The sequence below is a fragment of the Rhinoderma darwinii genome, chromosome 1 (genome assembly GCF_050947455.1).
Source record: "Rhinoderma darwinii isolate aRhiDar2 chromosome 1, aRhiDar2.hap1, whole genome shotgun sequence".
NCBI lineage: Eukaryota > Metazoa > Chordata > Amphibia > Anura > Rhinodermatidae > Rhinoderma > Rhinoderma darwinii.
Window position 1 is genome coordinate 123226254 of NC_134687.1, and position 16288 is coordinate 123242541.

At 41.2% G+C, this 16288-nt stretch overlaps 1 protein-coding gene across 1 annotated transcript in view; it reads right to left on the reverse strand.

Annotated features, from left to right (window-relative positions):
- The window catches only part of TMEM131L (transmembrane 131 like), a 156357-nt gene that overhangs the window by 24082 nt on the left and 115987 nt on the right, over positions 1-16288 (reverse strand). Inside the window, exons 15-26 of the mRNA XM_075860335.1 lie at positions 15115-15181; positions 13711-13831; positions 13491-13626; positions 12561-12670; positions 12367-12439; positions 11419-11546; positions 10546-10688; positions 6970-7156; positions 4185-4370; positions 3850-3999; positions 2656-3281; positions 895-1043 (exon numbers count right to left, since the gene is read on the reverse strand). Coding sequence (XP_075716450.1) covers positions 895-1043; positions 2656-3281; positions 3850-3999; positions 4185-4370; positions 6970-7156; positions 10546-10688; positions 11419-11546; positions 12367-12439; positions 12561-12670; positions 13491-13626; positions 13711-13831; positions 15115-15181 — 2076 coding nt within the window. The remainder of the gene's footprint in view (positions 1-894; positions 1044-2655; positions 3282-3849; positions 4000-4184; positions 4371-6969; positions 7157-10545; positions 10689-11418; positions 11547-12366; positions 12440-12560; positions 12671-13490; positions 13627-13710; positions 13832-15114; positions 15182-16288) is intronic.

Here is a 16288-nt window from a genome sequence, read left to right on the forward strand (position 1 = left end):
AGAAGCTTTTATGGGTGATATAACATCGGGAAGCAGAAACCTGCAGGTCTAACAATGGAAACCGGTTTTTGACAAGAAAATTACCTTTCGCAACTATTGCCGGATCCAATAAAAGGAGGGCTACTTCTTGTCCTCTTTTTAACCAATGGACCAGACAGGATATCAAAAAGTACAAATTGGGGATGCCATCTGCTGACCAAATATGGTACTTTAAGTCATATGTGCAAAAGTGCCGACCACAGCGCATCGGTGTCAAAGCTATTTAAAGAGGACCTGTCACTAGGTCATATAAGATGAACTGCTTATCCGACCTGAATAGCACTGTCTCCCTGATTCTAGCGCTCTCTTTTTTTTCTAAACCCCCCCTATTCCAGAGACATGGCTCAATGTTAGTTTGGCTAATTTGCTGTAGTTAGCCAACAGGGTGTAGATAGCTTTTCTGCCTCTGATGCTGACCAGTCAGCGCATCTTCCAGGATGCCATTTACTTCTCCAAGGCAATTTAATATTAGGCAAGAAATCGCAGTTAAAGTGACATTTTAACGGCATTCTCACCGCCAGAGTTGTTACCCCCCCCTACCCACACATGGGAGTGAATTGGGAAGGTGGCTGTTTGACTTGAAAAGTATAAAGGTCTCACATGTAAGAGTTTAAAAATAATATTTAAAGGGAGATTTTTCAATTAGTTCTAGGTTGCATAAACGTACAAATACATGAAAATACAGTGGGCTGCAGAAGAGAATCTTATGAGCGCTAACTAACTGATCATAACATAAGCTATAAAACCAGCAGTTATCATGACTCATCATTATTAACACTGTCACCCGTCATACAATTCTCCATATTTCAGTTTCTTGTACACTTGCAAATCACAAATATAATCCATGTAGAGCACCTTCGCCGAGGCCAGATCCACTCTACCACAGGCCTTCTCCTCCATGGTGATGTACGGAGTAGTTTTTTCTGCTGAAACCTCTTTGTCCACTGTCTTTTTAGAGGCGTCATTAGCCTTGAGCGCTGTGTGGGAAGTCCGATGCTTATTCCCTAGAAATATGTAAACAGAATAAGCACAACATACAATGATGCTCATAGTACTAGGAATTTAGAAAAGTAAAGCATAAACTGTAGGCATATTATGTCAGTAGGCATTTTAAAAACTACTTAAAGTTAAAAATAAAATTGACCCTAAATATTTCAGGATGACTACAGTTAAAGGGCTATTCCCATTTTGGAAATCTATGGAAGATCCACAAGATATCTCTAGAGCAGGGCCCCCTGATCCCAGTCCCACCTTCTGCCCCTGGGCTCCGACCACTGCCCTACAGGTGGCCAGGATTTCAGGAAACAGCAGAGTTACATTTCTCTTTAAGGCCTCCTTCACACACATAACTTTCTGGCGTTTTAAACTGCAGAAAAAAAACTGCTTCTACAAATGCTAGCGTTATTAAAATAGAACATGCATTTAAGACGTTTTTAGTGGAGTTTTTCACTTGGTGTCATTTTGTACATGCTTTTTTTTTTCTGGTGTTTTTTTAAGTCCTGTATAGAAGCCTATGGGAAGATCATCTGGAAAAAAAACACCATTATCAGAGAAACCAAAACGCAGTTCTGTGTAGTGCATTTGATATTTTACTAAAGACTTATTAATGTCACATCTGATCACACTTAAAACTGCAGAAAAAAAACTCCATTAAAACACAGAAAGAGCTGTGTGTGAATCCAGTCTAACCCCAATATTCCACCCGCCCATAAGGTTCCAGGAAGATGACATTGTTTTGCAAGCATTTTACAAGGAAGAGCTGTGGTATGCTCGTGATTGACTTTCACTGACCAACTAAACAGTAGGTCCTCCTCAACGATGAGCCAATCTTATTTGCAGCTACAAGAAATGTTTGATTTAAGGCCCTTTTACGCCAGCCGATAAGCACCCAGTGCAGCGAACACCGATCAACGAAACATTGTTGATCCGTGCTCGTTGGCTCCTGTCACACGGAGCTATGGATGGGGACGAGCGGTCGTTACTCCGATCGCTCGTCCCCATACATTATCATCATGTTGGCAGCGCGTCTCCCTGTTTACACAGGGAGATGTGCTGCAGACAATGATAATATTTTACTTTTTTAAAACAATACGACCAGCAGATGATTGAGTGTTTGCTTGGTCATCTGCTGATCGTTCCCCTCTTTACACAGGGCAATTATCGGCAACGAGCGTTATATGAATGCTCGTTTGCCTGATAATCGTCCTTTGTAAAACCCCCTTTAGGCTTCGTTCACATCGGAGTCAGGGTTCTGTTCGGACGTTCCATCTGAGCTCCCTGCCAGAACGGAACTCTGACAAACAAACGGAATCCATAGGTTTCCGTTTGCATCACCATTGATTTCAATGGGGACATGCCAATGTTTTCTAAAGAAAAGATCATAGAGGGTAATGTAGTACACTACGTGACAGATATACAGATCAGGGTGCCATTACTTTATATTATGGTGGACTTCATGGCTAACACGATGCAGAATATTAAATCTGGACAGACCTAACATGAGGACGGTCAACAAACAAGATAAATGGGCTAAACTTCCAATTCATGAGCAAGTGAATGGCATGGAATATGCACTAATAAAATTAATGTAGAAAGTAGAATAAAAATGTTATTTACCCTCGACTTTTCTGAAAACAGGTTGTGATTCAGTCTGCTGCTGCAGCAGATTACTAGACGTGCTATCTTCAGGTATTTTACGGGATGCAGATAAACCACAACAGTTCTGCTGCTTCGACTCAGACAACTTATCTGAGGACGTTTTGAAGACCGTTTCCATAGGAAACAAACAAATTATCGGCTCCTCCTTCAAAGTGCTTTCATTTATAGTCCTTTGTGAGAGAAGTGTGGTTTGCAGTGCAGATTCCTTAGCACCCAGAACAACATCTGGGTTGGTTAAGTGCTTTCGGTTACCGGTATCTATGTGGTCCACAGAATTAAAATCTGTCCACCTTTCTGCTAGAGTCTCACTACAAGTAGAGTCCTTTGGAGAAGGGGGCTGCGTGTCAGCGATGAGCTGCTGGTTTATGTCACAAGCTGATGCATTGCTGGACACACTGCTTGGCTTCTGCTTTATGCTGTAGTAGACAGAACACTTATGCTTCTTCTGGGAGTGGTTGTATGTGGCTGGTCCCCTCTTGGACACATTCTGACTTCGCACTGGCGGAGCTGCAACTGCTAAGCAACCCTTCCCTTTTCCCTTGTCTGGTGGACTGGAAGAGTCTGTAAAATTTTTACAGCTGCCCCTGCAAGATGATCATTCAAAACAAATGCATTAAAAGATTACGAAGGTCATTTTTTTAAATAAATATGCTTCAAACTATGGAACACGGATGTCAATAATTAAACTACACTAAGGTAATAATGTGATTAGGAAAGGTCAGGTGTAACATTTTCCTAATTCCTGGTTGACAAGGAAACGTAATACAAGTCTTATTTTTGTATTCCTCAGATTCAGCTATCTTGAGTTTTCTCTCTGCCATGATATTAATACCCAGGCCAAAAGCTGCCACAGCTCTTAAAGTTGTTCCCCTCACACAGTGTCATCAACCATTGTCCAGAAATTATGAGCTGCGAGATCATCTCTCAGCTAGAGACAGTGGAACACTAGCAAACATGATTTTTGGCAAGGAGAAAAATAGTGCCCCGGACAGGTCGGTTAATACATCACATAAAAAGATTTATTAGCTGTTCTAGAAAACATACCAAAAGTTATATTTTTATACATTTTACAAATTGAAGAGATCAAAAACAAGGTGTACACCTGAATAGAGAAACAACAATATCGGCACAAATAAACGGTTACATACATACCTGTAGGATTCAGATGTGATTGTGTCCACCAGGTTAGATGTGTGCGGAGAGGATGAACTAGAGCAGTTTCTAGGTCTTAACTTTAAAAAATCTGTGAGGATATACTGGGCTTGCTGGATGGCTATTATAACCACACCGAAAAGCGACAGACTGTAAAACAGAAAGAGGACTACTTACTAGACATTCACAAAACACAAAATGTACATGAAGTGGTCAGTGTGAGAAAATTAGGTATGACAGTGAACATAAGGACGTTAATGGATGGGTGCTTTCTCTACTTACCAAGAGAAATATCTTTCCATAACCTACTAGAATTAAACAAGAAAAGGATCTACCTGACAAAGAGTACAGTAAGTTTCCAAAAAGACTCTTCCCAGCTGGGACCTGGGACTCCATCGGCACATAGAGGTAGCAAGTGATGAGGCAGAGTCACGTTAAGAGTGAATCGAAACTCCAGCTTTGAAACACTTACGAGTGTCAGCTCACGTATTACCCAGGAAGATGTGAAGTCTGGAATGAAGCTGTGAATTTATAGATAAAAACAGTCACATAATTATAGGCATTTTTAAAAGAAAAAAACATCTAATAAAGAATTAATTAAAAAATATCTCCTTTATAAGTGTAGTGCTTCACCTCGCTAATAGAGCTGGTCGTAGACATCCTTCCAAAACATGTCCAATTGATCCTGCAGGCAACAAAAACTGCCTGCAATATTCTGGGCTGGATGTTTTTTGTTTTGTTTTATTTATTTTTTTAAATCATGTCATTTTTATTTACATTTTTGCATTTGACATCCATAAAAGACATAAAAATCCCCTTCCCATCCACCCCTAACTCCAGCAATCAGGGCACACCAATTAACTGGGCTTCAACCCGTATCTCACTTGAGTGTGCTGTCTGTTTTAACAACGGATAGCACACCGACGACCAATGCAATTCAATGGGGCTATTCACACATCCGTTTTCGTTTTTTTCACAGAGCGTCCATTGCGAGAAACTCACAGCCAGCCCTACTTCGGTCCGTTTTTGTGGACCAAACTCTGTTATTAAAAAGTCTACGGGTGCGTGAAAAAAAGGCACAGCACACAAATGACATCTGTGTTCTGTCTGTTTTTCACAGATTAGCTGCAAAAAAAATAAAAAATAAAAAATGTAAAAGAAAAAAAGGAGAAGTGAAACTAGGTAGTACTTGCAGAGCAGAAAAACAAAAACAGAAAAAAAAAAATGACAGAAACCACACCAACGCAACATCGGTGAAAATGTTCGGACACGCTCTCGTGAATAGGTCTTATCCCTATTAACAGAATCCTACAGAACACTATAAAATGATACTCTAGATCAGGGGTCTCTAACTCGGCCGGGTAAATGGGCCACACATTGAAAAATGTGAAGTTGACGGGCCGCATTACTTTCAAGTTTGATACAATACAAAATTATTTGTTAATCACTTCGTTATTTGAACTACTATACCAATACTACATTACTATAACAATATTACATTACTATAACAATACTACGTTACTATAACAATACTAAATTACTACAATACTACATTACTATAATACTACATTACTATAACAATATTACATTACTATAACAATACTACGTTACTATAACAACACTACGTTACTATAACAACACTACGTTACTATAACAAAACTACATTACTATAACAACACTACGTTACTATAACAAAACTACATTACTATAACAATACCGTTCGGTTTAAACTTTCATTACATTTGTGAGTTTACTCCTTGTGCTTATTTAAACAATTCAGTTTTCCAGTTTAAGTGTCGATAAATGCAGTCTGGCGGCTCAGTTGGCAGCCACAAGAATGTCAAGAATGGGCAGGCCCTCTGTAGATAGTGCCACAGTGCCCTCTGTAGATAGTGCCACAGTGCCCTCTGTAGATAGTGTCACAGTGCCCTCTGTAGATAGTGTCACAGTGCCCTCTGTAGATAGTGTCACAGTGCCCTCTGTAGATAGTGTCACAGTGCCCTCTGTAGATAGTGCCACAGTGCCCTCTGTAGATAGTGCCACAGTGCCCTCTGTAGATAGTGCCACAGTGCCCTCTGTAGATAGTGCCACAGTGCCCTCTGTAGATAGTGCCACAGTGCCCTCTGTAGATAGTGCCACAGTGCCCTCTGTAGATAGTGCCACAGTGCCCTCTGTAGATAGTGCCACAGTGCCCTCTGTAGATAGTGCCACAGTGCCCTCTGTAGATAGTGCCACAGTGCCCTCTGTAGATAGTGCCACAGTGCCCTCTGTAGATAGTGCCACAGTGCCCTCTGTAGATAGTGCCACAGTGCCCTCTGTAGATAGTGCCACAGTGCCCTCTGTAGATAATGCCACAGTGCCCTCTGTAGATAATGCCACAGTGCCCTCTGTAGATAATGCCACAGTGCCCTCTGTAGATAATGACAGTAGATCGTGCCACACCCTCCCCCTGTAGATAGCTCCATTGAGGCTCCCTCTAGGAGTGGAATCTCCAGCCAGAGCGTTACCGACACTTTGGCTAGGGATTCCTCTGCTGGAGGAGCCCCTGACGTCACGGTCCATAGACAGAAAGTGATGTCAGGGGATCCTCCTGGACCGGAATGTGATGTTCAGGGCAACACCAGAGCCGGAGTCCGAGAGCAGAGGACTAATATAGGCTCTTCTCCGGAACTCTGGGGAAGCCCTGGACATCACTGTCCATATATCCATAACTTCGGCAGAGCGCTACTAGCCTGGGACTCCAGCTCTGCTCCTGACATATATGGATAATGATGTCAGGGCCAACCCCAGAGCCGAAGTCGGCTCTGCTTGGGACTCCAATTCTGTTCCTGGCATTACTGTCCATATATGGACAGTAATGTCAAGTGCTTCCCCAGAGCCGGAATTCCGGGGCAGAGCCGCTTCTAGCAGTCGGACGCTACTCCTTTGGCCTGCTCTCTCCTCACCCGAGGGAGCTACGGTGCCTCGCGGGCCGCAGATGACAGCCTCAGGGGACGCGTGTTTGAGACCCCTGCTCTAGATGATGCACTAGATGATAACATGTTAATGAAAAAACATGTTCATATATATAATTTTATAAAATAAAGGTGACAGGAAATACGGATAGTAATGAAGACTTACACAATGCTGATTTCTTTTGAAGTATTCTGGCTCAGAGAAAATGTAGAACAGTCTAGGACTTCAAAACCGAAACCTTGGCAGCTGTATCCATTTATTTTCATGGACACAATTGTTATGGGTAAAGAACCAATATTTTCAACTTTAAAGATTTTTGTGATGGATAGAACCTGCTTGCTTTCCTTAAGCTCTGTAAATAAAAAAAATAAATTAATTACTAACCATGCAAGACTTGCCTATACACATTTTAATATTACATAATATAAAACTAGACTATTTTTTTTTTACGAAGAATCCAATGTTAATGTCTCCCAGATATCAGGGCTTATTTACAGTGGTTAAAGCAGAGTTCTAAACGTTAAAAAAAATCCCTTAGATTAAATAAAAAGTGAAGGAAACTAATATTCCCAAACTATTAAATTAAATAGAATTATCTATATAGGAATGCAGTGGCATATATTACCCATAAACCCATAGTAAAACAAAAAAAAAGGCATATCACGCAGTATACGTTTTGTTTTTTTTAACTGTGTGCAACTGAATGAAATAGTGTAGTCTACTACAATATCCAATGCAGTGTAATAGAAGTTACGACGCAAACCAGCCAGATGCATGCCAAATGGACACCCCTTTGTCATATACAGAACTGTGCAAAAGTTCTAGGCAGCTGTGGAAAAATGCTGCAAAGTAAGTATGCTTTCAAGATGTGCTGTTCAAGCTCATTTGAAAAAGCACAAAGAAACGGGCAATGTTGAGGACCGTAGATGCAGTGGTCAGCCAAGAAAACTTCGTGCAGCAGATCAAAGACACATCATGCTTACTTCACTTTGAAATCATAAGATGTCCAACAGTGCCATCAGCTCATAACTGGCAGAAACCAGTGGGACTCTACTGAAGTGGCCTTCATGGAAGAATTGTGGCCAAAAAGCCATTATCTTCAACGTGAAAACAAGGCCAATCGACTCAACTATGCACGAAAACATAGGAACAGGGTTGCAGAAAAATGGCAGCAAGTAGTCTGGCTAGTCTCTATTTGGCTGTAACGGAAGGCAGTTTGTTGGCCGAAGGGCTGGAGATTGGTATAATAATGAGTGTCTGAAGGCAACAGTAAAGCTTGGTGGAGGTTCCTTGCAAGTTTGATGCTGCATTTCAACAAATGGAGTTGGGGATTTGGTCAGGATTAATGGTGTCCTCAATGCTGAGAAATACAGGCATATACTTATCCACATTCAAAACCATCAGGAAGGCGTCTGATTGGCTCCAAATTTATTCTGAAGCAGGGCAACGACCCCAAACATACAGCCAATGTCATTAATGTCATATTTAGCGTAAAGTATAACAAGAAGCCCTGGAAGTGATAATATGGCCCCCACAGAGCCCTGATCTCAACATCATCCACTCTGTCTGGGATTACATGAAGAGACAGAAGGATGTGAGGAAGCCTACATTCATAGATGATCTGTGGTTAATTCTCCAAGATCAGAAGAACTGATGCTATTTTGAAGGCAAAGGGTGGACACCAAATATTTATTTGATTTAGATTTCTCTTCTGTTCATTCACTTTACATTTTGTTAATTGATGAAAAAAAACTATTAACACTTATTTTTAAACACAATCTTCCTTTGCAGTATTTTTCCGCAAATGCCTAAAACTTTTGCACAGTACTGTACATCGGGCAAATTCTATGGATAAGTTCAGTGTATTGCTAGGAGTTCTCCTAGTGCATACAACGCATGTCGTTCTGTTCTCAAAGCATGAACAGAGCCGAAAATGTCGGTCATGTACAGAAATAATGTATCCGATAAAGGTTATTGTACACCCCAATTTTAATAATATAACTCCAATATTATATCAAATAACTATTGGGGAAAACTAGCAATTAATTGATCATGGCAGTTGTGTGCACTAAAATATGGAAATAAGAAGAGGTAAAAGCTGCTTTTCACAGAATCTGGACTACACAAAAATCCATAAAAAATGTTTTGCCTGCTACTTCTGCATTTCAACCCTTCGCTAATTAACCCCTTCCCGACATCCGCTGTATATATACGGCGCATGCCGGGTGGGGGAATATGGAGTGGGCTCACGGGCTGAGACCGCTCCATAGAGCGAGTGTGTCGGCTGTGTGTTACAGCCGACACTTCCGGGTAACGAGCTGGATCCCATTCGAGCGCGATCCCGCTTGTTTAACCCGTTAAATGCCGCTTTCATTAGCGATCGCGCCATTTAAATTACTAAAAACAGGGGGGGCGAGATCGGGGGGAGCTCTTGGTTGGCACAGCTGCCTGGGGGCCTGACGAAGTCCCCCAGGACCGCCATCTTTGTACTCCTATGAAGCTCTGCCTCCGGCAGGGCTTTATAGGAGACTGTCAGAAACGCGATATACTGCAATACATCAGTATTGCAGTATATCGTGCAAGCGATATAACGATCGCTGGTTAAAGTCTCCATTATTTTAGTCATTATTTAGTCCACACGGTGAACGCCGTCAAAAATAAAAAATGTAAAACATCAGAATTGATGTTTTTTTGGTTCCTTCTCCCACAAAAAATGAAATAAAAAGTGATCAAAAAGTCTCACGTACCCCAAAATGGTACCAATATAAACTGCAGCTCGCCCCGCAAAAAATAAGCCCCCACACGGCTAAATCGACTGAAAAATAAAAACGTTATGGCTCACAGAATGTGGCGACAAATTTTATTTTTAGCAATCAGTTTTTTCCTTGTAAAAGTAGTAAAACATAAAGAAAACTATATAAATTTAGTATCACTGTAATCGTATTGACTTGCAGAATAAAGTTAACATGCCGTTTTTACCGTATGTTGAACGCCGTAAAAACAAAACCACCCAAAAGGTTGAGGAAATCGCTGTTTTTTCCCTATTCCACCCCACATATATTTTTTTTCTCGTTTCCCACTACATTATATGGTACAAAAAATTGTGCTGTGAAAATCTACAACTCGTCCCGCAATAAACAAGCCCTCATACGGCAATATTGATGGAAAATAAGAATCATGGCTTTTGGAAGGTGGGGGAGGAAAAAACAAAAGTGAAAATCTGAAGGTCAGAGGGAGGAATTCTCCCTTTGCTGATTACAATATGAGTTATGCTCTTTGTTCTGTGTCTTATAAATATATGCTGTGTATGATAATGCTGTGTATGATAATAAATTGGAGTCTTTCTTTTTGAGAACATGGTCTCAGAGTGATTTGACTCACCGAGCTCGTATATATACCTACTTCTAATTTGGAACCTACAGAAATCAAGGCGTAGTGGTACCGTTGCGACCACAGTTTCCATATTAAAATCAGCTACAAAAAAAAAGTGTGAACTGACCCGAAAATAGAAATGCTTACATACGTGAGTTTTAGCTCTTTCAATGAAAGGACTATGATCACATCACAAATGCTTTGGTCAGTGTGAATGGTTAATACACGTCGACCAAGAGGTAGGTGCCCTTTTTTAATTTTTCCTTTTCTATCCCACTTTACCATTCATTTGACTGCATAATATAAATTAGCATGCTATATAATATATATATATACGTGGATAGGGGATATCTTGGTGGAGAAACTCACGCTGTCTGCAGTCCATCAGGGTAGAATCTGGGACTTTGAATCTGAGGGACCCTCCAATACCAGGCAGTCTGCCTCCAACCCGCAGCATTTCTCTTGCTCCAACACCTTCTACTGTGACCATATCCAAGACCGTCAGGTTATTTCTGAAAATAGGCAAATGTGAGTAACAATGGCATGCATTATAATGAACTGCAGTGATAAAATCTGTACATTCATCTACTGTACTTCGACCGTAATTCAATTTTCAGTAGATTATAGTTTAATTCGACCATATCTTAAAAAGTACTGTTTTGGCACAGTCTTTAAAGTGTAGCTAAACGTTTGACAAACTTCCGAGCACTGAGAACCCCACCAATCACTAGAACGAAGCAGCTGAAGCGCTCGTGTGAGAGCTCAGCCGCTTCGTGTCTGTTCGGCTTTTTCCGGAAATAAATGTATCGGTGTACGGACTCAATAGAAAGTCTATGAGCCCGTACTCCGATACATTGGCTTTCTAGAAAAAGCCGAACATACACGAAGCGGCTGAGCTCTCACACGAGCGCTTCAGCTGCTTCGTTCTAGTGATTGGACTCTGTGCTCGGACCCCCACCAATCAAAACTTCTGACATGTCACTATGACATGTCAGAAGTTTGTCAAACGTTTAGCTACACTTTAAACAACTTGACGCTGCAGCCATTTTTCAGTTTTTATTTTCGTTTTATACTGCGACAGCCCCTTGGTATGGAGCAGGCTCAGCCTGTGAGCTCACTCCATACTCCCCCTTCCCAGCCATGACGTACATTTATGTTAAATGTCAGGAAGGGCTTAAAAATTTATAACAGAAGGATTTGCACAAATATAATAAAATACATTAAAAATAAAAAAAATCATACCTGATTACTATAAGTGTGGTTACTTTTCTGTAGTCTATAGGTGTAAAGACTATACCAACTTGCTGGCATTCCCAGGGCTGTAACTGTAATTCAATCACTTCACGGCTGCAGTCGTTACATTCCTCAATCTGAAAACAAATTTTAACAATACTTGTAATTCATTAGCAACTTTATAAAAAAAGTTCTGCTTTCTATCAAAGAACATCATAACCCACTCATTAGAAGTTGCGAGGTACACACTTCCTTACCTTCCCTAATGAATGGTAAAATGAATAACAGGAAGTTTGCAAAAGTATAAAAAAAAAAAGTATGAAAGAAATTTAGACTAAAGGCATTAAGAGCCTCCGTCGCAGATCCCGTCAGATTCAACCAGAAGAACAGCACTGCATGCAGCGCTATTCTTCCCATCAAAACGAAGGACTTCACAATAAATATCAACACACCCAATTACAAATCAATGGGGTCCATTGGGCACCGGTGGTATAAAAGAAAACCAGGACGTATATTTGAACAGAGCCGGAGAGCATACGGATGTCATAGAGTTAGGGCTCCCCTACTCGATGCCCCCCTCTATGAGACACTAGGTAAGAATAGCGCCCACTCTGGTGGACTTGGCCACTCAATGTATTACATAGTCGGCAATTTATTGCAATGGCCAGCATGTAACATTACATTTCGCTGTCGCTGCAGGGGAAAATGTATGGCCTGCAAGTTCTAAGAGCTGGGCCCGCAGTGGTCAGTAGATCGCGAAGATGGCTTTAGAGAAGGGTTTGTCTTCATGAGACACCTCGTTGATTAAAAAATAATAAATGTGGTCGATTCAATATTTATTCTTACTGTTCTGAATTTTACAGTCCTTGTACCAATAAACTGCATCCAAACGATAAACATCTTAAATTCTCAAAATGAAGGGCAAAGAACAAATACCAAGCATCAGTGATAAGTTACCTCTTGGTCAGATTCCTTTTGGAGTCTAAATTCAGCTGTAGTAATGTCAACCACCTGCTCATTTACACCATACCTAGAGAAATGTAAAAAGAACAACAATTAAAACTTATGCTACAATAACGCCAAAGCCCCCAGTACATTTAAAAGGGAGTAGATGTATCATGCCTTGACAATAGAGCAGCTCACATTCATACCATTTGCTCAGAAGGCTCAGAGCAGCTTGTGGATTGGGATAATGAGAGAGAGGTAGCAGTTGCATCCAAACTGGAAAGGGAGATGGATTCTTCAGTATTATGTTTTTCACCTAAATATAAATATGAGTAAATAACTAGAACACCATACTGTTTATCACTTAAATTGTATTATATACACAAGGTAAAACCGTCTTACGTTCTGCATTGGCTAGTTTGGATGTCTGTCTATGCTTCTAAATAAATATATTGCCTTTAACATATGTACAATCTAGAATCTGTAGATCAAGATAGGTCGAGAGAAGGTGTGGCATTACAAAAGCAGAGCGGAGGGGCAGATGAGCTAGAAGAGCTGTGGTGCTGAACACAAGCTAAACAATAATGCTTGCCTTATACATTAGCTATATGTTGACTGAATCTGACAATTTCGGCGGCACAATCCGATCATCTAATGTGTATGGCGGCGGCTCGACTCTCCACCACGGCAGATGTTGGGGAGGAGAGAAGGATTGGGCTGTTGAATTTCAACATGCCCGATCCTTTTGTTTGTTAATAGCTAAGCTCCTGCCATAGGAGCCTGACAGCGGCTTTCACCCTTCTCCATTATTGAAAACACAAGTACGCTCAGCCGAGCATGCATGTATATGGGGGAGTTGGGAGGAATAGTTGGTGGCCGAACGATCAATAGGCTGACAGCTATCTAAGGTGTATAGCTAACTGTTGTCTGTGGTCATTGCAGTCAATAAGCGGAAATACGCTTTAGTATAGGTCGTTTTTTTTTTTTACCCTAAAGTGGGTATTTGTTTCAAATGTCAAGCAAATATCTCAGATGCAGAATTCTACTTTCTCAAAAATTAAGCCTATTAGATCAAGAAACCAGACCTAACCTCTCAGAAACCACTGGGGAAATATATCAGAGAATAGTGTAATTACCGAGCTGTTACTTAGAGCCGTTGCAGTAAAGTTCACCACAAGACCAGGCTCAGCATTTAATTGTGGCAGGAAGACAAGAGGTCGTTCCACATCCTTCTTCTGTCTCACAATGCTAGTATTCTCAGAACTTTTTCTCCTGCAAATAGTAGACAAGTCTTTATTTATATGCATAACAAGGCGCATTATGACTATACAAATTTCAAGACCCAACAATACATACCTGCAGGATTCTCCATCCTGCATCTTCTGGTATTTCTCATAAAGCTCAGTTCCTAAAGCATAGTCTATTTTCCAGGTAGACATCCCCAAGGAGAGGCTATGCTGCCAGCGCAAACTCTCCTCTGTGGAAACAAGGATTAACAATGGGACTCAATACATATGGTAGAATGATCATAGAAATTCACATTAAACTCACTTAAAGAGAATCTGTTACTAGTTTATTAATTCCCTATCTCCTAACCTAATCTAATGGGCGCTATGATGCGGATAACTACAGTGTCATTTATTTTTCAAAAATGTTTATTATTTGCAAAGTTATGAGCATTTTTCTAAATATGCTAATGTGGCTATACTTGCCAAATGGGAGTGAACGCTTTCTTTTCACTCTGGGCGGTGTAATGTTTTCTGTATGACGCTGTCCAAACAGAGTCATACAGGTCTCCTTCCCAGCCCAACAACAGAGTGATCATATTGTATACAGCTTCCATTCCCAACTGGTGATATCTCCGGTTGTTTCACAGCTAGAACTGCGATCCTGGTGCTCGTCTTTCATATGCTAGCAGAACCACTGTTCTAGGTGGTCCACAGCCGGAGATATGGCTATTTGCAGTGATCCCCTTCCCTCCAGCCTCAGTCTCCCACACTGTGTGTGAAGCAGCTTCATGCTGATAGGACAGCATCAGGGGCTGTGGGGTCGCTCCACCTCAGGAGAATGGATGGTGTTGACGCCTACTTGTCTAGTATAGCCTCATTTGCATATTTTGAAAAAAGCTCATATATTTTAAAATAAACGTTTTGGGACACAATTTTCACTAGCATTATCAGTGTGACAGCGACTATTAGATTAGCTAGGAAATAGGGCATTACTAAACTAATGACCGATCCTCTTTAAGGGTAGAGGAGCTTCAGGAAGAATGCCCACAATATGTTACTATAATCTGCTACTATAACTTTGTTAGTGCTATAATTAATTCAGTCTGATCTGTCTTTTGTTTCTGGACTGCTGAAGCTCCACATTATATTTCACTGAAGTTGTACTCATTAGTACTGTCGCCATATAGCATTGGGGTCCTGGGTTCAAATTCAATTCATCCATCTGAATGGAGTCTGTATGGTCCCCCTGTGTTTGTGCAGGTTTCCTGCAGATACTCTGAATTCCTCCCAAACTCCAAAAATATACTGATAGCTTAAAATGGATTTCTATGAAATTACCCCTAGTGTGTATATCTGTGCTGCGCTGCAGAGTATGTTGGGATATGAGTAATTGGAAATGATATAATTACTCTCTTAACTTTGGGGTCATAACAGTTTACAACCCCCCCATATTAAAAAAGACTGATGACTAATCTAACCTTAAATCCATTGCGTAAACAAAAAGCCCCTGCAGACTTGAAAAGATATTTACCTGAAGTCAACTGCCTGATAACCGGGTGAATCCCACATTGTGCTGTACTCATCTGCTGGCTTTCAGACTGAAATCAAATATAAAATCAAAAACATCTTAAAGAGAACCTTTCACTACCCCATATATGTGCAGCTGAGTGCTCCAAGTTATAGGTGCTGCTATATAGTGTAAGCAGTGTGGCTACCTGCTACTTGTGCAACATCTACCTGGTCCGCACCGAACACAGTCCGTACTACTGTAAGGCTGGGTTCACACGTAGCGTAAATGCTGTAGAATTTCCGCACTGGAACTGTGTGTGAAATTCATCAACATTTACAGTAGCAGCAAAGTGGATGAGATTAAGAAAATCTCATGCCCACGCTGCGGAAAAAACCTGCAGCGTAAACGTTAATAAATTGACCTTCGGTGCAGAATTTAATTCCGCAGCATGTCAATTTATCCTGTGTTTTTGTTGATTTTCTTTTGCAGGTTTTCCCCATTGAATTCAGTGGGGATGCAAAACCCGCAACAGAAAGCCAAGTGTTGCGACTTTTCGCAACGATTACACCGCAAAAACCGCAACTCCGAATTATTTTTTTAAAATCATACTTACCCAGAACGCTCTCCTTCTTCCTGCAGTCCGGTATCCCGGGATGACGTTTTATCTCATGTGACCGCTGCAGCCAATCACAGGCTGCAGCGTCACATAGCCTGCAACGCAATCGTAGGAGGCCGGACTATGCGCAAAAAAGAGGGAGGGGGTAAGCATGGACTTTTTTTTTTCTCCCAGCGCCACATTCCACAGCGGAAATTTAGGTGCGGTTTTTCAGACGGAAGGTGCTGCGGGTTCCAGGTCGGCTATGCTGCGCAGTTCTTACGCAGCGTATTCGACCCGTGGGAACCCGGCCTAAGAGTCCTCTGGTAGTGATGAGAATGGGTAAGGAATATTCCCAAAAATACTAAATTGAATGGCCACCTTAGTGAAGACACACCCTGGCAAGTAGTGTTGTCCATCTATGGGCACCAAAGCTCTGTGGTACCAAGAAGTAAAGTCACAAAAAGTGGTACAACAGCCAACGGATGCCAAAACCCAGTGCGTTACAGAAAATGCGGTTTCCTTCGTCCAGGGAATAAACTATGGTAGCCTTCGGTTCTCTCTTATACCCATCCCAGAGCGGCATTTAGCATTTTTATT